We start from the raw sequence: 27302 nt of genomic DNA on the forward strand, positions 1-27302 counted from the left end.
CCTCGTTGGCTACTCAAATATTGTAATACAGTTCAATTATTTACCAAAAGTATCAGTTCTTGAGAGATGTGATATTGTTTGAAAATTAGACTCAATTTCCTTGTAACCACTGCAGTTTCAAACCAAGTATCTACAAACACCATAGTTACTCTGTGAACACCATCAGTGCAGACCTCACTGGGGAAGAGGAAAGGAAGAGCATCGTTACTCTGGGGAGCCTTTCCACAAACTGAGCTGTAGTGTCCTGCTCAGTTCTTTAAAGAGCCAACAGCAGCAAGCTATGGGCTTCCGTACAGCTAGACCTGTTCCAAAGGTCAGCTCTTAAAAGAGGCTCGTATGCCTTTTGCCGTAAGTTTGGGGACCAATATGTTTGTTAAGGTATCTCCAGAGTTCCGGCCTGACAGCGAGAAAGCTGTAGGCATCTAAAATTTGTAAACTAATCAATTATAGCAGTCTTAAAATCAGATATGAAGTATTCAATCTTGACTTCCCTGAAATTAACTAAGTGCCTAAATGTGTATTAAGATTTTCCATAATGAAAATACTTCCATATGGAATTTGTAATACTGCCATTACCCTAGCAGGTGTGGGAAGACAGATGACATGAAATCTACACCAAAGGTAGTTGAAAAGTCCATTCATAAAACTTTTATTCCACTTACATCAACTTAATACACATGTTCTGAACAGTTATGCTTGGATTGTTCATGAAAATTTCGTAAGACATTAAACAAAGCTAGCCATCATCTCAAGTTATTTCCCTGTTAACTATTTTTACAGCACATGCATGTTAGGCAAGTATCAAAAAAAAAAAATCACAAAAGCAAAAGACCTAAAAAAGTTAAATACATGGGTTTTTGTTTTACTGCTGTGCTCGATATACAGTGTCATTATGGATATCAAGCAATTAATTTTTTACTGCATCTTTACTTGTACATTTGTTCTTAGGTTGCTTAAACCATTTAAATACAAATAAAATGTGTAGCAAAAATAATGAAAGCAACAGCAGGTAACTTTACAAATAATGGAATGTGAACCGTTTCTCTGTCCTTCTCTAGAGAAAGTTGACTGGGTTATCAAACTGTCTTAAGGAACACTTCAGCTGCAATCAAAGATGTACACTTGATCGGCATATTCCATAGATTTCACATGTTGACTTGACATGCAATATCCATGGGACATCAGTTTATTCACAGCCATGTGTGCTCCAGCTTGAACACTCATGAGAACTACACCTGTGGCTGCAACTGACTCTCCCTTTTTTCCATCATGACAGACCAATATGCAAGCAGTCGTCTTTGCTTGACATAGAAAGCTGTTTTAACACTGGCCTTGTGGGAAGCCACAATGTACCAAAAGTACTATGCCAAACATGTAAAACTTGTATAAAAATTTCACAACCCTATATTGGCCACCTCAGATGAAAACAGATAAATTCCCCAAATGTTAACTGGCTCTATTCCCCTAATATTAAACAAAACCACGTGGGAAATATAGAAATCCAAATAGAAGTAACATAAACCTGTCAAATCGTAAACAAAAACTATTTGTGGGACAGCATGGATGACAAATGGTCTACTGTGTAAGTTTCAGAATGAGGCAGACGGAAGTTGGAAGGCTGGTTAATTCTCCCCTCCTTCTCCTGCTTCAGCTTCATCTCCTTGGGTATCCGATGTCCACAACTGTTTGGGAAAGAACACAAAGTAAAGCAGGTATGATATTAACATTTATGACTAATAATTGATAAGAAATTATTAGAAAGCAAGCCTACTTCTTAAACAAGATTTTTGTAAGAGGTCCTACTAAGCACCATGGGAAAAAAAAAAAAACCACCCAAATAAACCACAACCCGCATGTCACCATGAATATATTTCTTGGCAATCACCAAATGCCAGTCTAGTCCTAGGTGACCCAACTCTACACTGCATTTAGCAAGGAAGTTCGGGTTTGACTGTTCATGAAGTCTCATATCCACAAGGCTCACTAAAATACAATTACAAGCAGGCAAGAATCAGACCTACAGAACAGATACATGAGAATCAGGAACTAACACTACTTGGTTTCCTGTAGTACCTTTTCCTCAAGTGAGCTTTATGCATCTTTCTGAAGGAAGAGCTTCAGTAAAGGTCTCTCTCCACATCCAACATTACAGCAAATGCTACCTTTTCTTCTGAACAGGCATCTGAAGTTTTTTGGGGTTTGTGGTTCTTTTTGTTTGTTTGTTTGTTGTTTTTTTTGTTTGTTTGTTTGTTTTTAAAAAAACCCCAAAACTAAAAACATTCCACAAAAATTTCTATCCCTTGATATCTGTATCTATTCAGTCAGTCGTGTCCCCCTTCAGCAACTTTTGGAGCACAGAGCTTCCAAACTTGGAGGGTAGGACAAGGAAAGAAGAAAACCAGGCTAAACATGCAGTATGCACAAAATCTTATTTTCAGCTCCATAAAATCATACTGAGAAGATTAAGTACCAACTACGGAAACTAAGCATCAGTTCCAGAACAACACCCAGGACAAAGAAATTATTTTGTGAAGCAAGTATTTTACCACGCTGGCTGCTTCCAAACTATTACCAGCCCAGTATGATTTGTACTCTCTCACTTTACGGAGTTACAGCAGCATTAACCGAATCCTTCACGCTCTATAGCATAAGGTGGTAAAACCTAAGAACAACTAATTCTCTACCTACAGTGTTATACCACTAAGGTCTCATAAGGTGCTTTAAAAAAAAAAAAAAAAGCCCACAAAAAACCCCCAAACCAGAAACATTTTATCCTTTCCAGTAGTACAAGACAGTAAGAGCAAGACCAGCAGCCTTGTTCTTACCCTGAACATAACACGTTACCTGCACTAGATGTTCCTTACTGAAGGCATTAAGCAATGTTATTTTACCAGAGACAACAGCATGCTAGCCTCTCTCTAGCCACCCTACTACATTCTACACTGCATTATCATAATACTACATTAGTCTCAATTTCAGTGCTATTCTGATAAGGAACAGTTTTATCAGAATTTCATCAGAGGCTTCTATCCTAAATCCTCACCTGTAGAGTATCTACAGGTATGTACATATACGTACCTTTATTCATTAAATTAAAAGGGCCTGACCGCTATGAAAGGAGGATTATTAGTTGAGGGCACAGTTTAACAAATTTGCTGGGAAAAAAGCCCCTAGGGGGAAGGGATGCTTTTTTTTTTTTTTCACTAAAGAAAACAAAACAAATTTCGCAACAAAGAAGGAACTATCTAGCAAACCCAGTAAAGCAGATGACTTTCTATGTTAGAGAACCCTCTGAACACCTCTCTGCCTTCAGTCCCTGCTGAGAATGAACAGACTCTTCTTCAGCCACGCAAGACTCGATGTAAAACCACCCCTGCACATAACTGATCGACAGGCTGAATCACTGTCAAAAGCCCACCTCACAGACTGTAACAGATCTGCATAATGAGCAAACCAGACCTTTTTTACATTTACAAAATTCATTGCAGTCTTTGTCACTCACACATACATCAAGTTATTTTCTACCTCAAAAAGTTGGGGAAAAACATGGAATCAATGCACTTGTACCGGTCACGCTAAGCATTTACGGCAAGACATATCATTCATTCAAGAACATGGAATCCTGCAGCTGTCTACAGCTTTCTCCCATATAATGGAAAGCTCACAACAATCACCAGGCCTACTACCACAATTCACACACTATGGTAGCTCAGTCCAACTTTTGCCCTTGTATGAAACAATTTGCTTTCCAACTGCTATAACAAGCGTTACATTATTTTTACCAGGAAGCTAGCAATTAAAGTCAGCTTCTATTCTCTATCTCAATACCACTCATTCAGAGGACAGCTCTTGAGCAAGCTCACTCAAGGAGACAGCACACACAGACATTGAGAGCGATGCCAACCCTGGTGTCTGTCACCACTACAGAGGTTGAGAAATCTCTTCCATTTGTTTTGTAAGCAACAGCTGGAACAATCACAAGTAGTTTATTCAGTAGTGCTAAGTTGCCATTCTAGTGGAAAAGGTTCCAAGGAACAGGGAAATAAAGTGTTCAAAACAAAAGCAGAAAACAAAACAACTCCCATTTTATGCAACTGTACAACTTTACTTTCAGTTATGTTAAAGGAAGCCCAGATGTTTTGTGAAGGCCTCTGATATCAGATGCACAGAGGTGAATAAGGGGCTACATCTGGTGACACAAGGTGCTTCTTATTGTTTCAGTTCTTGCCTGCAGCTCTTTCCTCCACAAAGACAGGGAGTGAACTATGCCATTAATTACACTATTGCACATTTGCTTACATTTACTGTCTCATTTGCTTTAGATGTTTATCTTTGCCAGTCTTAAAGCTCAAAGTAGGTTTATACTCCCCCCAAGAAGATTTGATTACTGACAGAGCAACACGATCTTGAGCCGTAACTTACACCAGACAGCTATGAGTCCAAGGAAAAGAAAGAATTAAGATTGTTGTTTTATGACTGCCATGGAAACAGCCTGGCTAGATTTCAGCTTTACCAAAATTGAAACCAAACAAAAAACCCTTAAACACATCCTTAAATGGACTTGCTAGCTTTGTTTGCAGTTTTCATGTACGACCTATTCCTTACACACACAATCACACAGAATAAGCTATTTGGAATTTGATGTAACTTTTGAAGAGGCAAATGAGACCGTATTCTCAAATGCTGTTTAGCAAAAGGTAATAGTTTGGACTGTGACTAGCAAAGCTATCTCACTTAAACATGCTAAATTCCTTGAATAAAAAACCTGAAGAATTTGGTATATTTGTCATCTGTCAGAAGACCATGCTAATCAGCACACAGACAAACAAGGACTAGGCGGGGAAAAAAAAGATGTAGCTCAGAAACATGAGGTACTGTAAACTCATCGCTAAGTAAGTGACAGACACAGCTAAGAATGAACAGAACAACTCTGAGTGCCACAAAGACCAATCCCATTACCAACAGTATGCAAACTTTAAGGATACTCACTGTCAAGTTGTCTCTCAGTAACTGCATTATTAGCGTGCTGTCTTTGTATGATTCTTCACTTAATGTATCAAGTTCAGCAATTGCTTCATCAAAAGCCTAGTGTTATAAAAACAAACAACTCCATTGGCCATGCGACAAAAGGTTATGCAAATAATTTAAATGGAATTTCCCTCCCCCTTAGACTTACCGTTTTTGCAAGGGAACAGGCTTTCTCCGGGGAATTGAGAATCTCATAATAAAACACGGAGAAGTTCAGAGCCAGACCTAATCTGATAGGATGTGTTGGCTGCATCTCCTTTTTACTGATTTCAAAAGCTTCTTGATATGCTTGTTGTGATTGCTCCACTATCCCTTTGGGGAAAAAAACCAAACACACACACAAAAACCACAACAAGTAAGTAATTCACATACTGTATTCAGACACACAATCAGGATCGTGTATGTGCTTGCATGAACCAAGAACGTTAAGAGTGAATGCCTGTGAATGAGCACTTTACCTAACAAGTGGTGTTTTATGAAGATTTTACTAAATTACTTTTTTTAATTACTTTTTTTTTTTAAAAAAGGAGGAAGTTGTCATTGACCAAATCACAGGTTTGAGTCTCTCTCTGCTACCCTCTGACTACTTGTATTCACAAATGTTTGCAGCAGTTTTGTAGCACTTCAGGAATATAAAACCCACCACCTACATGAAAAGGCACAAAACTGAAGTTTTAACTACACAGAGGTTTGATATAGCACCGCAATTTCAAATGTCTTTAAACACTGCAAAGCATTACAGATCCACATTTTAGTCACAGAAAACACTGGTGATCTTTGCCTATCATGCTGAACCCTTTCAGTAACAGCCATCTAGGAATTTCCATTCAAATTGCTTGGCAAAGATAGTGTGGCATACCTCAACCCAAACCGAATATATATTTTTACAAGCTTCCAACATAGTTCCATTTCTAATGCAGATATGGAAAGCTTTTTTACCTAACTTAAAAGTTTAGTACCTATAAACTTTGAAGTGAAGGAGAAAAATTAACAATTGGGCTCCTCAGAGATTAACCTTTTGGCATTCTCTTAATTGGTTCAATTGTACAAGTTACAAACACGGGAGAGAAAAACATGATACTGTCTACACTAAGATTGAAGAGCTCAACCGTTTCCATTCTCACTGAACACACTTGAACTTGCGAGCAGACTATGCCTGCGCAAGTCAGAGATCGCAGCCCAACACAGCCCACAAGCTGGACTATGCCCTTGATGACTGCAGGAGCTAAGACTCCCTAGACACTGCGCACAAAGGGACCGTTGTTCCTGCGCTCTCCAAGACCGTTAACAGCATCTGAGAAAAAGGTGGGCAGGAAGTCACTCAATTCAGATGCAAAAGGACTCAAATCCTAACATTTCTGGATCAAACTAGAAATGCATCCAGCATGATCTCTGCAAGAGCGCCAGTCACATGTATTCAAAAATAAAGAAAGGAATTTTAGGCTAAGGACTCAAAAATACATCAGTATTTAAGTCAGAAGTACTCAAAGTCCGAGAATAACTGAACACCAGTATTTAGGATGTCTATGCAATCTCTAGTTGTTCACCTTTACATATTCACAAAAATTAAAGCAACACGTTGTCCTCTTCAACACGGAAGAGGGAGGACACTCACTGCACTACTATTCAACATTTTGTCCTTTCTACACCCATCACTAATAAGGGAGTGCTTCAGAAAAATCAGACAACTGCCATAATATCTTGAAAGTGACCAGAAGTTGTTACATTACAGTTGAGAAGAACCAGGCTTACTGTAAGTTAAATTTAGAAATAGTGGGAAGTGTTTTACTCTTCTCATAATGGAAAAGCCTCAGAACATGGTGCTGTTTATGAAAGGCAAAACAAGCAGCATGAAAAGCAAGTAATTTCAAAGAATTAAGCTGAGCATTTTATTTTTTTAATAATTTTTCTTTAACACAAATAATTTTTTGAAAAAAGCAGCACATTTTTTCTCCTTATTTGAGAAAACAGAGTACCTTTTTACTAGTGATCTGGGGAACTTACCGCAAAATTTGATGCATTCTGTTAATTTTCAAAGGAGTCACCCAGTATAAAAAAAGTTTGAGGATTTTTAACCTTGAATTCTTTAGAAAGTGTTGTACAGTTCCAAAGTTCAAGGCTAAAATAGTAGGGTGAGGTACCTGCTTATTATTCCTGTCCACTAGACTGCCATAAGAAAACCCTAGTCAACAAAATAAACAATCCAGTTTACGAAGATAAAAATCCAATTCCTAGAGTTGAGAGCTTTATACTGTTGCTGTATTTACTGCAAAAGGCTGAAAGAGTACTGTCCAACTAAACAGTCATTATTTCCTAAACAATAATTATCAACTGCTCTTCTTCAAGGTCACAGGCAGCAGCACACAGGAAAAGCCTGTGAAATGAAACACTTGGCAGGAGGCGGGGAAATTTTCAGTTTAGAGATCACAGCAACTATGAGCTAGATGGGCTTTCAAAGCATTTTTCCCACCTGGAAACCCACTAAAAACTGCTCAGACAGGAGATTGGGTTAAATAAAAATGAACTTCAAAACCACTTCAAACAAAGATTTTTCAGAGTCTAATTTTAGAGCCTGCAACTTAATCCTCAACAGAAACTTTGGGATTCAAAATACTGTACCTTCTATGCATGTGAACGGAGATGACTACAAGGAAAGTACAATTACCCTCTGTACAGTAACGGATCTAAAGTACTGGTTACACATGCAATTCTGCAGTCACCAAGACTGGGTCAGTTCGCACACCGTAAGCGCCAGAAGTCCAATCAAGCCCTACGATACCGAGTCCCAAGTCCGCGCATTCAGTTGTCTGCACGCTCCTGAGCACCCCGTATTGCTGCAGACCGAGCGCAACTTATCTGCAATTAAGACAAGTTGCTTACATGAAGACACAAGAAACTTGAAGAAAAAAAACCCCAAAAACATTTGGACATTAAACTACCATGGTTATGGAAGAAGTTTTCCTAAATGTAAGATTAGTTTTGTTAATCCTTTTCTTCTCCAGATGGTTTCTAGTCTCTTTCCTCACTGAACCTATGCAGACCTTTTGTATTCTGTAGAAACGCAGGAGAAATAGCACAAATAAGACTTCAAAAAGCTACAAGACACTGCCCCCCTACAAACAGGTAAAAAACTCCAATACTCAGCCAGGCAGAAGATGCATAAACCTGTACTTCAGTGATAAACCAGAGGCATGCATACATAAACTGGAGCTGATTTCAAGATTTCATGACTGAACATCTGTTCCCTGCTTCAAACGGCAGAAGTACATGGAAACTTTCATAACTCATCTGAAAGCAAATGATCTATGATTTTTCTTCAGAAAACAGGAAGCCTAAAGAAATGTACATCCAGAATTATTCTAAAATTAGAGTTGCATCACCACCCCGCCAAAAGCAATCCAATTTGACAGTATTTAGCCACAAGCTGACATACGATACCTTTCTTGTCATCTCCAGCAGCAACCTCAGCCAAGTAGCGGTAGTAGTCTCCTTTCATTTTCAAATAGAAAACTTTACTTTCTGCTTGTGAAGCATTAGGGATCAAGAACTTTTCCAACAGAGACTAAAAGAGAAACAAAGAACATTGTGTTTTGAACATACATACTTCCACAGCACGCTGAACCAACAATTCAATTATATTACAATCTATTTCAAAGTCAAGACAGCTTTACTTCTTGCCTATTTTCTTCACATCCTACATAGCATATTTGGCTAAAGAGAATGTGTTCTGGATTACAACTGTAGGTACAAAAAGGAATGCTGCATGCTATGACTCTATGGGGAGAAAGCAGTTGTGTTAATTTAGCAGATGAGTCTTGTATGACCAAAGAAAGGGTTTCTATAAGCCGTTAGACAGTCCCTGACAAAAATAAGGCAATCCAAAGGCAGAGGGTATACAATGGAAGAGAGTTTGCATCCACAGAAGATAATAAAAGGATTTGTTTGAAGTATCAGCTGCCAAATCGGAGACCCAAATATCTTACATACACAAGCAATAAATAAGCCTCATTAACCTAGTTCCCATAAACCGGAACGGTGTACTGGCATCACCAGCTCAAAACTGCAAGGTGAACCTGGATTCTTGCATTTCCAGGCAGCTGACAATCTGACAGTCAACTCCATAGCACTGACAAGGATCCTCTGTTTGACTTCATGTGCTGCCCCCTAAGAGGTGTTTCCTATAGCTTCCAAAGCAAAGGTAGCTCTCTGGAGTCACTCCACCAAATCCCCTGTGTGGGCTGCCAGTTAAGACCAGGTGTTTCTAGATTATTCTAACCACTTATTAAATTAACATAGCAAGTTCCCAGCTGAGGCAGTCATCTAATGAAAAGAAAAAAGGGAAAAAAAAAAAATCCCTAGCTCCAACACATTCAGTCAAATTAAGGTACAAGCTTGTCAAACTTCTTGATACTGAGTGTTTAAAGTCAGACTTTGAAAGAAAAGCCAGTTATTTAAAAGCCAGAAAAAGCACAGAAGTGCTCTTGAATACTCAAAATTAAACCAGAAGCCATTACACGTACTTTGCTAAGACTATGTAGCAAACTATTTTTTAAAAGAGGTTTTAATAAGAATTTTTGGGTGTCTTTTTTCCCTTGCAAGTTAAGACGACTGACATTTCATTTTTGCCTCAGTTTTTAGCTCATATTTCCACAGAATGACACCACAGAAATGGACAATCTAACTCAGTTCCCACCCACAGAATGACAGCTGCTTTACAGTATTTTCCTCTAGATCGCAGGTTAAGCAAACATCTTACACAGTGTACTCCTGGGATAGGCATACGCTGAATATGGTAGGCTGTAACCACTGTACTGTGACAAAGGCCATGATACCCGCTCTGCTTAAAAGGCCAATTGACATAAAGTTACAGAAAACTAATTCACAGAAAGAGCAAGAAGAGTAAAGTTTGTTTGGTTTTGTTTGTTTGTTTTAAACCAAAGTCCTGCCAATTCATTTATATAAATCATTAACATTCAGCCTGGTAGACTCGAACTTGTGTGAAACCCCTCAAAAGGAAGGGCCCTATTATGGCAGCTCTCTCTCATTTCCATCTCAGCAGACAGCGTAATGAAAAAGTTTGGCCGACGGAAACCCAAGTCAGACAAGGTTCAGCTATGCCTATGCTTCAATGAGATAAAAGCCTGTAGTGGACTTTATTGTTTTCAAGATAATGGAAGGTATTTATTCAATCATCTTCAATATTAGCTATTTCCAGTATTGTGGGGGTTGGTATACAGCTTCATTTTATAATCACGCAGGCAGACATCAAAAAATACTGTGTCCTTGCTTCCCATCTGAATGACAGCAGAGACAATCCTTTGGCAACACAGGGAACACAACACAAGCAAGTTGGTGGCAGCAATATTTTTATGGAGCCAGTCAAAAGGGCTGCCGAGCTGCCTCATGCCAAAGGCACCCTTCTGGAGGGCATAGCACTATGCGAGGAGAAGGGTTCAGAGCCAGTCCGCCCCAGTGCGGCTGAACGAAGCACAAGGCCATAAGGTATGTGGGTCACGTGCTCCAGCGCTCTGTGACTACTTAGGCACTTGGTTCTCACCGTTAGAGAACTTCAAGATTCACAGCTATGACGTTTTTCATGAGTGCCAAGAACCTGTGACTCCAATGACATCTGAAGGTTACCAGCTACAGAGAATAAGGCTCCTTATTAGTTTTTCTCTGCAGGACTGCAATTAAGTCAGGTGTGCCAGTCTGCACCTACCTTTGTGGCACCATGGGGAGTTGCCCTCCTTCTGTACCCTTCATTAACTGGTCAGACTAAAATATTTTCAGTGATTCTAGAAAGAGAAGTCATTCACCATCCATATAGAAGGTGCTTCGATTAAAAAGTACAGCTCTGCTCACTCCCGCAGCAAGTAAACTTCCAGACTTAAAACTTCACTTAGGTCACAAATGGAGTAAAGTTGTTTGCGAACACCTAACTGAATGGGTGCACCAGCAGACAAAGAGGAAAGAGTACCAATTGAGAAAGTCTTCCTGATCAGATAGATAGTAGCAGGGCAACAGCAGCTTGGACAGTGTGTAAGCCTTCTACTGAAAAGAACTTTCAAACCCATGTCGAATTTAGAAGACTGACAAACTAAAAAAATCCCTTTGAACAGCTATTCATAGACTATAGCCCATGCAAAGAGGCTCTGACTCTGAGACTGCACTGGTAGCTTGCTCATATCTGGATGAAAGACTCTATTCTATCCAAACAACACGTAGGACTGGTAGGTCACATATCTTTGTGAGAATTTCATTTATGCAATAACAAAACCTGAAAGCAGATTAACATTTAAAAGCTAGCATGTGAAATTACTGAATGGAAATCTCTTCCCTATTATTTATCTAGTACTATATATTCAGTTTCTCCTGATTGTACCAGTCTTCTTATTTCAGGATATATTTCCTTTTGCTGGCATAAGCAAACACAAAACACTCCTTTAAAGTTAGCCTGAAGATTCAGAGTACATTGATTTATCCTAGAGAGTGGCTGTGAAAGTCTGCATGGAGGTGGTAGGGCTGCAGAAAGCTATACAGATGAGACCAATAAAACTACTGACCTTTCAGAGTTCAGTTCCAGAAGACAACATAAAATGTTAGTGATAATGAAAGGCATAACCAATCTAACACTGTTATCTGGTAATATATCTGCTCATGGGGAATACTTTTTTTTTTTTTTAATGCTTTAATAGCAAGGCTTCTCTGGAGGACAGAATTTTTTTCCACAAGGATGAATATCTTGATCTTTAAATCATATTGATTAGTTCTGTTTGTCCAAAGCAGAAGAAACAGGAACAAGAACTGTTTCAATACTACTGCCAACATACCTACCTTCTCTCTCCCTTACCAGTTGATACGACAATGTTTGTCAGCGTAGACCTGACCACCACACGGGTGAACAGCCAGCGCACGACTGTGCCAATAAGCTGAGCTGCAGTGACCAAGTGTGTAGGTGACCCGCATCACTGCGATGCGGGCAGCACCCTGACAACTGAAGTCCATGCAGCACGGGTGTATCACTGCTACACGGTGTGCAGCTAAGCCCTCGTGCTCCTTCATGGCATTCCTGCTATTGCGCCAAATTCCCATCCATTTTTGATATATACTAACACGCACTACCTACAGCTCCATGGGCAGTGAATACAGTGCCTCAGTCAGAATCTGGTATAAACAGCTTTTTAAACAGAACCCAAACAACACTCCCTGCCCCCCAAACCCCACAACTACTCAACTGCAATTGTCAGAGCTTTTAATTTTACAGCAAGAGTAACTGCTGTGAAACAAACCATAGCATTGTAGTCTGTTAGGCAGATGCAGCAGCATCTTAGAGCACTTCTCAGCTGAAGCCTGTAACAGTTTGTACAAGGGCTTCTAATACTTTTCATAGCAGTGTCATACACAGTCTTTCCAGAAAGACTTAATGGAATATTATTACCTTGTTTATAGAAAAAACATGCATGTACTAAATTTGAATATCAACTCTTACTAATATGCTGGCCGTTAAAAGATCAGGCTTCAATACTTCACATCTGCAACTGTGATTACGACTGCCTCATTTCTGGTACTCCAGGCTGGGACAGGCAGCACATTTGAACTCAGGAGACAGCAGCTATGCTCACACGTACCATAGATAAGAAATCTCATCAATTTGGTACGTTCCCCCACCGCCACCAAGTAAGCACTAGAGAAAAGTCTTTGCCTCCAAAGACATAACAGAGGCTGCATGCACACAACTTTCTTAGTCTACTGGCAAACTTCAATCCTGGCCCATTTTAAACATTAAACTGGTAAGAGATTCACTTTCTTCATTCTTACGCACCTTCTTTTGCCAGAGCAGGCAACATCAAGACATTGTGTTTTGAGCCTATTTTGATGAAAGACCCTATGGACTTGTTCCTGTGGTTTTACATGATAAAAGTCTGAAAGGGAAGAGCTATCAGACTCGGGAGTGTGAAGGAAGCAAAACAAGTAGTAATTCCGTGTAACAAGAAACATCCAACCCTCCACAAAAAGTCTGCCTGCTTCTTAGTGCAAGTAGACATGGTTCAGTTTGTCAAGTTGCGGTGAGAACTTCAGTTGAACACAGGAAGCTAACCCATAAAGACTTGAATAGTCCTTTCCTGACACTTGAAGCCTAGAACTACCCTTCTTCTGAAAGCATGCGCTTACATCTTTGGCAAATGACTTGTGTGGGCCTGAGGGCTATTCCCAAATTCATCACAAAGAGCATTAAAATAAATGCCTCAGTTTTGCCTTGCTGCTTACAGTTCTATGCATATTTCCCTTTAATAAAGGCTTAGTCTCAGTGCATGTTATTACCTGGGAACTTTAGATAATTATGCATGCACTTGAGGATTGCATCAACAGCTCCATCTTCTATTTAAGACAATTCCCTCCTGACAAACAGATCATAAGAATAAATTCACCAAATTTTAGAAAAAGAGAGTTGTAAATGAGCAGGTAATATATAAAATACTGAGAACAAGAAACTTTGTTTTTAAATACCAAGAAACTAATTATTAAGGTCCACTGTCAAGTAAAAACTATTGGAGAAGCAAAAAGATACTGCTTCCACACAAAAGAATCAAGCTGCAGAATGATAAACATCCAGAAGAATACACTGATAAACATTAGCTAATTTAAACACTATCAGTTCTGCTCAGAGCTAACAGGGCAGACCTTTTGTTTTCATGCAGTATCGAAAGCCACCTAACACAGTTATGACATTATTTCTAATTTTGAAGATGAATTACGCAGGAGTATTAGCTGAACTTTAATTCACTTGTCATCCATCTGTGGTACATGGCATAGGGATGAAGAAGAGACCGAAGAACGGCCTAACATTTTAATGATGTAAGCAGTATGCCACTATCTTTCTCCAAGACATTACAAGAACACAGGAGGGATTGTACTAGCTGACAGGATCCTTTTGTCTACTACCTACCTGCAACACTGCCCAAAAGAGGATGCCATTAGAAAAATACATAGTGAAAGCAAGAAAAAAAATCCTGCTTCCGTCAGCTTCTATTAATGCCCAGGACTTCCTGAGCTTGATGTGGTTTCTCTGAACACAGTAATCTTCAACAGGCTTCTCATTCCACACACTTGCCCGAACTCCCCTTACAGCAACGTGACCGTAACACCCACAATACACTATGGAGAAGAAGCTGGAGATACTTGGCTACCTGCACATGATAATTACTTTTGTCTGAAACCTGCTTTCCAGTTTAATTTTAAAAAAAAAAGTTTAGCTTATAAAAGTGCTGGTATTCAAGTCTGCACTTCTTCTAGAAGAATACCAGATAACTTCAGATTATGTGAAGAGTTTCAGCACTATTTCCAAACAGGAACCAAAAGCCCCTGCTGCACATTCACACCATTCAGGCAGCTGGTTCCTTTGCTCTCTACAAAGGAGGTAGGTGAGCAGGGGAGGAGGGAAACAAAAGTAAGAAAGATGTGATGGATATGAAGAAAAGGTACATCCAGCTGAAGACTGTGTTAGAACAAGCAATAAAATTACAGTCTATTGAAAGGCAAGATTCAGCTTTCCAGGTGCATCAAGACACATTGACCAACTGCACCCCAGAGAGTATCAAGCTCCCCTTGTGTTCCAATGCTCCGAAGACAATGACCCGTACTTTGCGGCATGAGACACGAAGCTATCCAGACCATCGTTGCAATGGTGACTTGGGTGACTTGCTATTTTCTGACTATCTGTGCAGCTGAATGTGTGTATTTTAAAGAATTACATATACAAAGTATCAGGTGTACTTAGGTAGGCATTCAAAAATATTGATTCAGATCAGTGTTTCCAGAACACACTTCGTGGGAAGAGCTCCATGCACTGGGTTTCAAGAGGAACCCACTAACCAACCAGCACAGCACCTGTAGCGCACCTTTGTTGAGCTATTCTTTTACAGACTTCTATTTTGATGACAAATTATTAAAGTAGGCCACCTGTGTCAGACAAGTTCAACACACCTATCATTCCCATAAAAAGCCAGCGAGCGATTTTCCATGCATGTGTTTTCTGCCTCAGCACCACAGTTAGGAAAGTTACTCAGGCTATAAAACACCACATGAAATTAGCTGTGCTGCACAGATTGGCACACACACTACAAAGGGTTCAACCAAACCATTTGTGGTCAGTAGAAATTTTATTTACATACGTCTATCTGAAGAGGAAAATGACAAATATTTGTATTTTTAAGGGGAATATTTTTAGACAATCCCTCCCAAACACAGACTTTTTTTGAGAGTCTCATTATGCTGCTTCTGATTACAGATTCTACCCAGAGCTGGGATCATGGCTCTGCAACTGCTGCCTCATGGGTGACCTCCAACCCTCTTGGGGAAAAACCAAAAGTACTGTTCTGCTGTCAGCATTCTACTCCAGCCAAAAGCAAAGCCTCTTGTTTAAAGTTAGCTATGGATTTCTATCTACTCATTTGCTCACTAGAACAGGAATACAAGAAATCCGTCAAATACTAGCGGCTGCTGTGGCACTGGAGCTCTCTCTGGCAAAACATCTGCTGAAGAAGGAAAACAAGACTTCTGCCTGCTCTCAGCACCAGTTATTGTCTCTTCCCATCAAACTGGCTGCCCACGCAAAAGACAGCAGCAGAGAGAGAAGGCTGGCTGGAAGAGATGAGGTGAGACAATGAGCTTCAGCAGGGGAGGAATTCAGAATTTGGGCAAAGGAGCTTCAGGGGGCAGAGACGAATTTGATTTTGGAGTTTATGCAACAGTGGGAAAGGTGACATGCACAGGGACACCCAGGATTGATAAGAGCAGGAAAAAAGTACACTTGATCAACAGTTTTGCTGTAGGCAGTCTGGTGAAGATCTAGAAAGTGGAAAAAATGGAGGAAATGAGGCCTGAGTAGTAAGATGGTAACTGAAAAAAGAACTAAAGGACTAATGGAGGAAAGGGAATCCTGTATAGCAGAAAGAATGGCAAGAAATTTTAATTATGCAAAAAAATACTACTAAAACAGTCCAAATGTGTTTCCTTAGAAAAGAAAACAGAAGCAGTATTGAATATGGGCAGGTAGAGGGAAACATGGAAGAAGGAGGACACCCTGAAAAACCATCTTCATGCTGACATGTATGCTGGGAGACAGAACTAAGTCAGTAAGAAGCAGGTGTATGTACTAAAATGCCTACAGGGTGCTTAGAGAGAAGACATGGCACGTACGGATGGACCCACCACCAGTCTGCAAAAGAAAGAAAAGGATGGGAACTGAGGCAATGAGGAACAGCATCTCAGTTCACACTTCCACAGCCACACACATAGCTCTCCTTGCAGATCTACCCTCCCCAATTTAACTAGCATGCCCTTTGCTAGCTTGTTCCTTCTACCACTTTGCTTTCCCATTAGTATCTATGGCAAGGGAAGCAAACGTGCTTCATATCAGGATATACTCTTTGAGATTATTCAAAAGACTTTTAAAGTCCTTCATGCCAATCATTACAGGTTTTTACCAAAGTATGCTTAACAAACACATGACAACGAAGGAACCAAATTCTGAAGCATAGGCAAAAATACCTCTCCAGCTTAGTAACCAACTCTGAGAAAACCCATATGAAAAGCAGCAGCCAATAAGATATTTAATAGAAAAATAATTAGGATTAAAGTATTTAATTTGTTGAGGTATTGCTATAGACATTAACATATAAAACACTCTCCGCTGAGAATGAAAGCCAATATGCAATTTTTACCTTTTTTTTTTGTGGGTTTTTTTTTCCCATCACCTCATTAATTTATTTCTTGAATACTGGGGACTTGCAACAAAACTGAATGGTGAAGCATTTTATCAACAAAAATGCCATTTTGGCGATGTAAGCCTACACTGCTCTAGGAGAATCTGATCAGAGATCAGATTCCTGCTGTTAAGTATTTTGTTACCTGCCTAATCACAAAGGGTATCAACATTCAGAAAAAAACCCACCAAACAACGCATAACTGCTTTCTACCTCATTTGTTCTACATTAAATCTGATTAAAAAAAAAAAAAGAATTAACTGTCCATCTCAGCAGCAGCATGAATTACTATTACTTCTACTATTAATTGGCATTAATTAGCATTGCCAATCTTCTGTCAGATTTCAAGAAAAATAAACAACTACACAAGAGCTGACGTTCAGCAAAAAACAAGTTTAAGAAATATTCACAATCTTAATGCTCTTCAATCACCTTTAATAGCACAAGCTTTCTCAAACTATTTCAAAATGGTAGTCAACTACTGCCTGAATGGACAACCAACTTCATGTTCGGAGCCAGGAGCCGCTGTGTCTGCCTACAGCAAGGAACAAGTAAAGTGTTTGAGAACCTGTTTCAGAAACATGTACTTCTATCAAGTGCACGGTAGCAAGACAGAAGCTTCCAGATAAAACCAGAGATAGTGTGCCATCTGTTTATCCAGATACACAGAGATAATGCACTAACTCTGCTCATATTCTACATTTTATATTTCTACCACTTACAGCTTTCACAGGCTAAGTAAAAGCTGGTACCTTAGCAATGCAGGATTTCTACTCTTGCCTTCTAAGTAACCACATAGTGAAACAAACACACTTAGCAGCTCCACAAGATTATAGGCACATGCAATGAAGTTCTTGCTTCAACAGCACAAAAGGAGAAGAGTGTCATAGGTGACTAAACTGATCAACTTATTTTGCTGCTTAAAACTGCATATCAGCAGTACGTGCATGAAGTACTTGAACAGCGAAGGCTGCTGTCAAATAAAGCCAGTTGTTACTTGGATGCTTTTGAACAGTATAAGCACTATTTTTTTTAAAATCAAAGCCAATCATTAAACATTAATGCCAAGTGAAATTAATACAGACTATTGGTTATAGTAAAGATTTGTTCTACTCCCAACAAACGCAAGAGGATATAGATACGTGTATAGATGTGTACACACACATATGTGTGCATAGCTAATTCAAGTATCAGAGGTAACTGCATGTTTAAATATTTTTTGCATTTATGCAGAGCACCTTAGCTGATTTTATAATAAATGGGTGCATTAAACACAGGTATCAACATTATGGATGCACTTCTTGCTAAGATTACTAAGTACTAGCCCATCTCTGCTCATGCAGCTCAACCACCAGTGCATTACTCATACATGCTAGAATCTAAAATCCTTTCAAACATGAGCTGAAGCTTCATGCATTTACAAACAATTACATGAACAACGTAGAATAAATAAAAACGAACACAAGTCATCTCATACTTGAATCGATCCATGAATGATGTTTTAGTTCTCCAAGATTCAACAGTTTAATTTTCTTAGAAAAACCCCCACAACTATTTGCTTAAAAAAAAAAAAAAAAATTTGCTCTAGTTTAGGTACTCCTTTCACTGCAGGAAAGAAAAAAAAAAAAAAGAAAAAACCCACAAAACTAAAAACCCAACAGCCAAAAACCCAAACCCCTGAAGGTGTGTAGCTACAACCAGGGAAGCGATTAAAGGATTAACAAAGTGAAATCACGAGGTTGATGCAGATTGCCTCAGCCTCCTACCTTCAATATATGTGAGCAATTATACCAGCCACATGCTAACTGAAAAAGCTAGGCTTGGAGAGTTAATGAAAAGCTTAATTTATAACCATCATGGGAAGTTTGTAAACCCTGGCTACATTTTGCTCTGTGATATACAAAAGTTCATTTAAGGAAGCATCTGTGAACCAGACATACTTGTGTATTTTCACACACGCCACTAGCACATCACCAATTACCATCTTTTAATACCAGCTTTAACACCTTGAGGTGACATGTTGAGGTGTATGTCCAGGTTTGGGCTCCACAGTACAAGACAGACGTGGATATACTGAAGCGAGCCCGGTGGAGGCCACCAGCATGACTACGGGGCTGGAGCACACAATGCACAAGGCAAGGCTAAGAGCTGGGCTTCTTCAACCTGGGAAGACCAGTAGATCTTACTGCTGCATACAGCTGCCTAGACAAGACAGAGCCAGACTCTTCCTGGAGGTCTACAGTGAAATGAAGAGAGGCAGCAGACAAGTTAGAACATAAGAAGTTCTGATTACAAACCAGGATTTTTTTCTTCCTCTTTTAAGCATAGGTATGACCAAGTATTATGACAGGCTGCCCAAAGATCTTGTGGAATCTCCATCCTTGAAGATATTCAAAATTTGACTGACAAGGCCTTGAACAATACGATCTAACTGGATCTGTTCTGAGCAGAGTTGAACTAAATTAACTCCCTTCCAAGCTGAATCATTCAGTGAAAACAGCTTAAAATAATAAGGGCTAAGTTTTTCAGAACAAAGATTTTGGGCACCTAACTCCTAGATTTCAAGAAATTAACCACCCCCTTCTGTGAGCGACATTCTGCAAACAGCTTCTACAAATACCTCCCCTTCTTTTCTGAAAACATCAAATAAAAGACATAGATCTCAGACAGAAACAAAGTGCAGTCAAAAATAAAAAATTAAGGAAGCCTGCAGGAGTCACAGAACTAAAGGTAGAGATTTTCAGTCAGAATACTGAATTTTTTGTTAGTATCAGACATCTTCATAGCATAGAAGGTTGTATAGTATAATCAGTCACTTGAGCTCATAAGCAACCTACTTATCTGCTTGTTAGCAGCACTTTATAGGTTTGTTGTGCTCTTTGACCATTAGGAGGACACATTGATCATACAATGACTGACTTTTAAAAAAAAAACCCCAAACCCCAACAACTCGCACATGTGCATGTCAAAAAGCATATGGCTTCCTAGAGTGGACTAAATTTCCTAATCCTGTCATTGAGAATTAGTGCAGAAACAGGTTTTATAGATGTTAACATAGTAACCTATTAGATGTTTGCAGGCAACCAGAAAATAGTCCCACAGCAATTTGAATATGATTGCAATAGGCATTAATTCTGTGGCATGTTCTTTAAAAAGCCATTTCAATGCATTCTGAATGGAGTTACACTCCCTTGCCCCCAGTGACCTGCAGCCCCATGACAGGTTACTAATCGTTCTCCTACTTCCCCCGCAACCCCACAACACAATATACCTATGAAAGAACTGCAAACCTAAAGCCACTTAGTTGAGATTTAACTGCACCTTCTCTTCTCACTACGATTAACACTTCTAATAAGTGAAGCATGGGTAACAAGTGCAGAGAAAGCTAAATAGTATGAGCACCCAACGAGCACCATTTTACGCTTCTGAGTGTGATGTTAGGAAGAAATAACACAGTGAGGAAAGCAAACCATATACTGAGAGGGTCTCAAAGAGCACCATTAACCTACAGCTTTTCTGGCAGGGACGGAGTGGGGAAAAAGTGCCGTGTAGTACCTATGCACACCAGTAACTCTAGAACACTGAAGGGCAGCCAAGGTTTCAGGAAGCTCTCTAGACCTTAAGGGCAAAAACTGAAAGGGAAAAAGAAACAGTAAAACAGAGTGTTTGGGCACTGCAACCAAAGAGATTTACTTAAGGTATGACTGTGGGGAACTTGGGGGAAGAAGAGACATCCCCCTCAAGACTGGGCATGGGGGAAAAACATGTGCATTGTCACACACTGTATGCTTTGGAGGACATCCAGGAGACTACTGCTTACGTGCCAGCCTAGGGAAGAGTGTAACTGTTTAGAATTACATTCTTACTGAAGTGAAGATAGCCAGTCATGTTTTAAATGATTAGTTTACGTTTAGCTCCTGTCAGAGACTGCCTGAAAGCTACTAGTAGTTTAGAGCTCCTGAGAACTTCTAACATGCAAGCAGTATCAGATGCTAGCTATGCAAAGACCTCTCCATCCATTCTTCTCTGTACTTCACAATCCTCATTAGCTGAGAACCACTTCGCTTACAGCTCTGTTTCCCATTAACTGCAAAAAGCATTCTGAAGAAAATCCAGACCCATCAGATTAATAACAATTTTTATTATGGAAATGACAAATAAAAGATCATTATACCGGTATTTTAGATAGATCCTCCCTTCTACTATAGAAAGTGAAACAGGATGTGAAGCACACACTTAGCTAACATGAGGAAAAGTACTTAACAAAAAGCTTAATTTCCTGTATCAGTATGAAATTTCTGAGGCTGGAAATTTTCTGTAATACTCAAGTACATTTAAGATGCTTGAGTATGGCAATGTACGTCCTTCCCCACAGACACTCAATATTATTCTTGAAGAATTTTGGAAATTCAGTCTCTAGTCTTACAGTGCAAGGAACTTGTACTATGCACAATGTGTCACAATTATTTGCAGGCTATCAGCACTACCAGACCAACTCCAAATTAGAGTTGGTTATACTACACCTGAATATACTGCAGTGTATATCTGACAGAATTGGTGCTGGACCAAGAGATTTTAGGTGTCTCCTCTTTGTACAGCAGCTGAGGCTGCAGCAAACTCTGAGGCTGCAGCAAACAAGAGGACAAGTTCAGGTAGAGCTGTACTCCATGGCAGGTTCAAGTGAAGGAAGATTTAAAAGTGGCAAGGATGTAGGTGCTGGCTATTCCTGCTGCAAAGTCAGTGTAAAGGAGAAAAATAAATGGTCAGACCCGACCTATGTAACCGCTAAAATTTTTATCACTGAGTCTAACAGTTACGAAGGAAGAAAAAAGTCCAGCATTAATTGCTCTTATTCATTCTGTAAGTTAGTGGAAGAGCTGGGCACAGCCCCAGGCATAGTTTAGTACACTCTGCATCTACTGGATTAGAGGAGCTATTTCTTCCAATCCACTAGTAATTTGATTCCAATACATGAGGGAAGACAGTGAGAAGCTGCAAAAGAGCCAGCTTTGGCTACATTCTGCTAGTCACAAACACATTCTCTTAATTGGTTTTCTCCCTTCAACACTGAAGTTAGGATACCAGTCACTTCCACACTCAGCTGTGATGTAACACCTCAGGGTATTAAATATTACTTAAGAGCCTAGCAGGCAATTGAAGACACAACAACAGCTCAAACTGCTTCACAATCTTAATAAAAGATATAAAAGTTTCCAAGCTGCTTTTGTACTGTAATTGATAAGGCTCGTGATTGAAAGCTTTGAAAGTTTGTTAACACTTCAGGTCTTATTAATGGCATATTTCACACCAACCAAGACCTGGTAAGCCTTGTTTTTCACTTCTGTGAACAGTTAGAGAGACTATGCAGTACAAAAATTATAGAGGATCTTCTGAAAAAACAACCCTAGACCTACATTTGCATGTAGCATTGTGCAGACTCCTGTTCATAAAAAACAACTAAACATGTTACCACAATTCCTTTTTCTGTTAAAGCAAAGTGGATGTCAATTAAAGCAATACAGTCAATCATGTTTCTAGGTGAGTAAGAATGAATTGTGAACAGGATATTCCAACAAAGAAAACAACATGTTTTTAAATGTAAATCTGTTTCTTCAACGCAATTAACAATGTCAAAGGTAGTGCATGCCATTTGAAAGCAATTTAAAATCCTATCCTTTGAACAATAATTTTTTTTTTTTTTTCTTTTTAAGCCTAAGTCTAAAAAAGTATTTTTGTTATTACTAATCACTGCCTAAGGCATTGTTTCTTCTGGACAGTAATTCTTCCTTGATCTATTAAGAAAAACTGGACTTGCAACACTAAAGATTAGTAAGACATTACCTTCCTAAAAGTAGTAAAATGTCAAAGAATAGTCATTTGTTTGAATAATATAGGCATCTCATTAAACACAAAGAGAAATTCAAGTCCATTTTGAGATTCGGAAGATTTAAAAAGACTCCCCACCCGTTTCCCCGCTCCCACATACTTCAGATGCTGTAGCAAACTTGAAAACTGGGTTTTTGTTTTAGGTTTTTATTTCATATGCACAACAAAAACTAGTTTCACCTCAATCTGGTTTCCATTACCAGAAGAAAAATTTAATTGCAAACACTAAGTTCTTCTAAGCCCAATGACTTAAGTAAAATGATTTCTTAAACCCAAACACAGTTTATGAAAGAATTTCAGATTGCTCTGAACTGAAAGCATCCACCCCCAAGGACCTTCCCACTTATAAAATAAATTAATTTAAAAAAGAAATAACAAGAATTAGAACTCCAGATTTGGATCCTTATTGCCCTGGCTTAAATACATGAGCCACAATTTAACAACACAAGAACTAGTAAATCAGTTCTTCCCTATGGGCAAGTTTGGCATTTCCATTTTCATAGTGGAAGCTTAAGAGTTATTCTTCCACAAGATAACAAAACATACGAGACTGGGTGTGCTACAATAACCACGGAAGCCAGCCTAAACTGGAAGCCAAGACTCAGTTATCCATGCCGACTTTTACACACCCTTGGAGAATCAGTCTTCTAGAAGCAATCGCCACTCGTGTCATTTATCTCACACAGTAAGCAAAATTTATGCTGCTCATTGATCTTAATTTTCATTTGACATCAGATCTTCAAGCACACACTTAGCTATTTAACACTTTCCTGCTATCACACGTCATTCACCTCCAGGTACGTGATCCCTCATCACATATGGGATGACACACCAGCAGGATCCACCGTCCAGCGGACAACTCCGTGGCTGACAGTAACACCTATCACACTAGTGGCTGCAGGACCGGACATCCGCTGTAACTGTGTGCTTGCTGAAGCACCACAGGCACATGCAGTTGGAAAAAACCTGACGATCTGCAACAAGCATTTGGAAGGGGTTTGGATTTCACGAACCAGTCTCCTAACGAAAACAGAGGGTTGTTTGCCCAGTACATGCACATTTTAACATAACTACAAGGCACGGAAAAAGCCTAACTTGAATAGCCTTTTAGTTTGCTACTAAAAATTTTAAGTTTAAGAGGGTATCACAGCATTTCTACTGCTTCTTCCTGCAGACAATTTTCTGCATGGCTGAGTCATAACTAACATTACATCATCTTACCCAGGGAGGGGCACAATTTCCGTAGAGTAAGAACTACCTCTTACAACTAGAGCAGCATATTAAAGCTGCAGAAATCAAAGTGATCTAGAATACAAATACTGCATTGAGGGGGAAGGGCAGAGGAGAAACCCCCCAACTAAACCTGTATCTAGTTCGGTCATTTTTCATAACTATTACTTTATATACAATACTGCTTCAAGATGTTTGCAAATTCATTACCATTCATAACTATGATGATTTGTATATAAATAATCAATATATTAGAGGGAAAAAAATAGTCAGACATTTTTTAAACCTTGTCCTTTGGAAATAGCATAGGAGACCACAGCTTTACTGACGGACTAGAAGCAGTCCCAGAGGGCCGAGCACCATTTACCCTGCAACTCTAAGTAAAAATGGATCAACAGTTTCATTATTTCTCACCAGCACATCATTGCAGATGTCTCTTAGCTCAGTCTCAATTTTCTCTCTGTATTCTCGAGCCATCTGCTGTTTTTTCTCAGCGCCTTCCGTCTTTTGTTCAATACTTGAGACGACTCTCCAAGATGACCTACGGGCTCCTACAACATTTTTATAGGCAACAGAGAGAAGATTCCTCTCTTCGTTGGACAACTCAGCTCCTTGCTCAGTCACAGACTTCATGCAACTTGCCATGTCATCATATCTTTCAGCCTGCTCAGCCAGTTTGGCCTTCTGCACCAGCTCATTTTTATCCATGCTGATATTTCTGAAGAGGAGAAATAGTGAGGCATTATTCAGACATCAATCAAGGACAAAGGTATTTTAACTTCATATGCAGAGCAACCATTCTCTAAGTAGTTTGGAACTGCAGGAGGTACAACTGAAAACCAGAACACAAGGCACACAAGCACTCAGTGCTCAAACACATGGATAGGTGGATTGAAGAGTTAAAGTCACTGCTTCCTCCTGAAAAATTGTTAACCTTTAAAAAGGTGTTATTATTTTAATAAATGCAAACAAAAGCAACCAAAGATGAATGGAAAGCAAATCATTCCTATCTTACGCACATAAACAATTCTAGTTCTTTGCCATTGCTCTCTCGTAAGACTACCTTCAAGTTGCAGCATCAACTGCATCCAATTATCAACATAAAATTGACAAAGAAAATATCCAATAGTAAGTCTTTCACAGGAGAAGACCAAATAAAGGCTAGACAAACAGTACCAGGCCAACTCTCTGTGCTTTAACAGAATCTTACAGTTACATGCAGAAAGACATGGCACAGGGATCTGCAAATCAAAGCCCACACTGGATGTTACAAAGTCAGAATGCACTAAATATCTAAGTTTCCAGGTGTACACCCTTCAACAACGCTAACGTCCTTTCCCAAAATGGGATACGGTAGATGTTCTGAGCCAGGTACTGCTGCTCAGCCTGAGAGGCTATGCTTTCAGAGACAAAAGGAAATTTTACTATTTAAAAATACTACTTCAACATCAGTACTTGGGATAGCACGACCTGGCCGAGACCTTCATAACCCACACCTTATCAGCACTTTTTAAAAAATCAAGTTTGGCTGAACAGAGATTATCAGGTTGGGGTTTTTTTCTGGCACATCAAGGAAGATTACTCCTCCCTCATGCCCCATCCTTTTCTGAATCTTGACTCGAGCATTTTGAGGTCCTGTCAATGTGCTTTGGGATACATCATCCTTTGAAGATTGAACAGATCATTAAAGCAAGAACCAATTCCGATCCTGTATGCTTTATGTATTTCTGTACGTTCCATACGCAACAACCCAGCACCTGAATCTTTAACCATTAACCTTTTTGTCATTTTATATGAAGTTACCACAAACAAGAGTGGCACTGTCTTCCATTTATTAATAAATTAAGCACGTTTTAACATTCCAGTCACCTGAAAGAGAAAGTTTTAGTAGCTCCTACCCTCAATACCGGGGCACAAACTCAGTGGAAAACTTAGCCGCACCGCCACCAGCGGGGTTAAGGAGCCATTTTAAAGCAAGGTTTTGACCACGGTTATTTACCACCCGCCGTGAGGGGGGCGAACGTGCTTAAAACACCGGCTCCAGCGCCGCTCTACCGGATCACCCGGCCGCCCGCGGGCTGCTCCGGCAGCATCCTTCCCGGGCGGGCAGGCCGCCTGCCGCTCCCGGCTGCCGAGGGCCGGGCGCTGCCCGCGGCTCCCCCACACGGGAGGTGACAGCAGAAAATGGAGCGGCCCGGGGGAGGAGCGGGCGGCGTGGCCCCCCGGGGCGAGGGGGCGCGCTCCGGGCCGCCCCTCCCCGCGCTGCGGCCGCCGCATCCGCCCGGCGCGGGGACACCGAGTGCCTCGCGGGCCGCCTTTGTCATGGCGGATCGGCGGCGGAGCCCAGCCCACTTCAGCGCGCGTTAATCCCGCTCACCTCCGCCCAGCGCCGGGGGCGGCGGCAGAGGAGGATGCCGCGTCCCCGCCCGACAGCGGTCGGACGAGGGGAAGCCCGCGGGCACAGCCCCGGGGGATGGGAAGGGGGGGGGGGGGGGGGTGGAAAGGGGGCGACGAGGGAGGAGCCCCCTCCTGTCCCGTGGGAGCCGCCGCTACCGCCCGGACCCCTCGGCCGGGGAGGGGGGGGCGGGGAAGGCTGGGTGGAGGCGGGGGGTTGGGGAACTGGGCGGAGGAGAGGGAAGCGAGCCCGACCAAGGGGCGGCCGCTGCGGCTCTTCCGCGCCCGGGCAGCGCTCCCGGCGGGAGACCACACCCAGCGGCAGCCGCCCGCGCCCCGGCCCCCCGCCCCCGCCCGGCGGAGGCGGCGCGCCCCGGCCCCCCCGCCCCGTTCCCCAGGCGCCCACGGGCGCGGGGTCGCCCCCGCCCGCCGCGCCACGGGCGGAGCCCTCACCTGCCGCCCCCTCCCCCGCCCCGCCGCCCCCGGCACCTCGCCCCCTCCCCCCTCGCCGGCGGGGAGGGGCAGCCGCGGCCTCACCTGCGCGGCCCCCGCAGCGGCCCCCGCCGGGCAGGCTGCTCCCGCCGCCCCGCTCCCTCCCCGCGGAGCCGCCCTGCCGGCGAGGCCGGAGGAGGGGGGGGGGGGTAAGGAGGGCTAGACGCTGCCCGCCGGCCGCCTCGCTCGCCGCCCCCGCCCCCCCGGGGACGGGGAGCGGGGTCCCGGGGCGGCGGCCGGAGGCGGGGCGGCGCGGCGGGCCCCGTTACCTGTGCGCGGCGGGAGCGCGGCGGCGGGTGTCTCGGGGCGGGCGGCCGGCGCGGACTGTGCCTGTCTCGCGGCTCGCTGCGCTGCAGCCTCTCTCCCAGCGCCACACACGGCGTCTCCGCCAATCACCGCGCCGCAACGCACGGGCAGCGCACCGCCCGTGACGTCAAGCGGGGCCATGGCAACGGCGAAGGCGCGAGCACGAGCCCGCACCTCCCCCTGCGCGCCGCAGGGTGGAGG

The 27302-nt window shown here is 41.5% G+C and overlaps 1 protein-coding gene across 1 annotated transcript; it reads right to left on the reverse strand.

Annotated features, from left to right (window-relative positions):
- Positions 1-633: 633 nt before the first annotated feature.
- On the reverse strand, positions 634-27100 carry YWHAZ (tyrosine 3-monooxygenase/tryptophan 5-monooxygenase activation protein zeta). Its single transcript, XM_086466201.1, has 6 exons — positions 27065-27100; positions 24324-24627; positions 8467-8590; positions 5177-5340; positions 4990-5085; positions 634-1682 (listed from the first exon to the last, which is right to left on the reverse strand). The coding sequence occupies exons 2-6, from the start codon at positions 24615-24617 to the stop codon at positions 1623-1625; spliced, it is 738 nt and encodes a 245-aa protein (XP_086322327.1). The 5' UTR covers positions 24618-24627; positions 27065-27100; the 3' UTR covers positions 634-1622.
- Between the last annotated feature and the right edge of the window lie 202 nt (positions 27101-27302).

The sequence above is a fragment of the Leptosomus discolor genome, chromosome 5, assembly GCF_034619465.1.
Source record: "Leptosomus discolor isolate bLepDis1 chromosome 5, bLepDis1.hap2, whole genome shotgun sequence".
Lineage (NCBI taxonomy): Eukaryota > Metazoa > Chordata > Aves > Leptosomiformes > Leptosomidae > Leptosomus > Leptosomus discolor.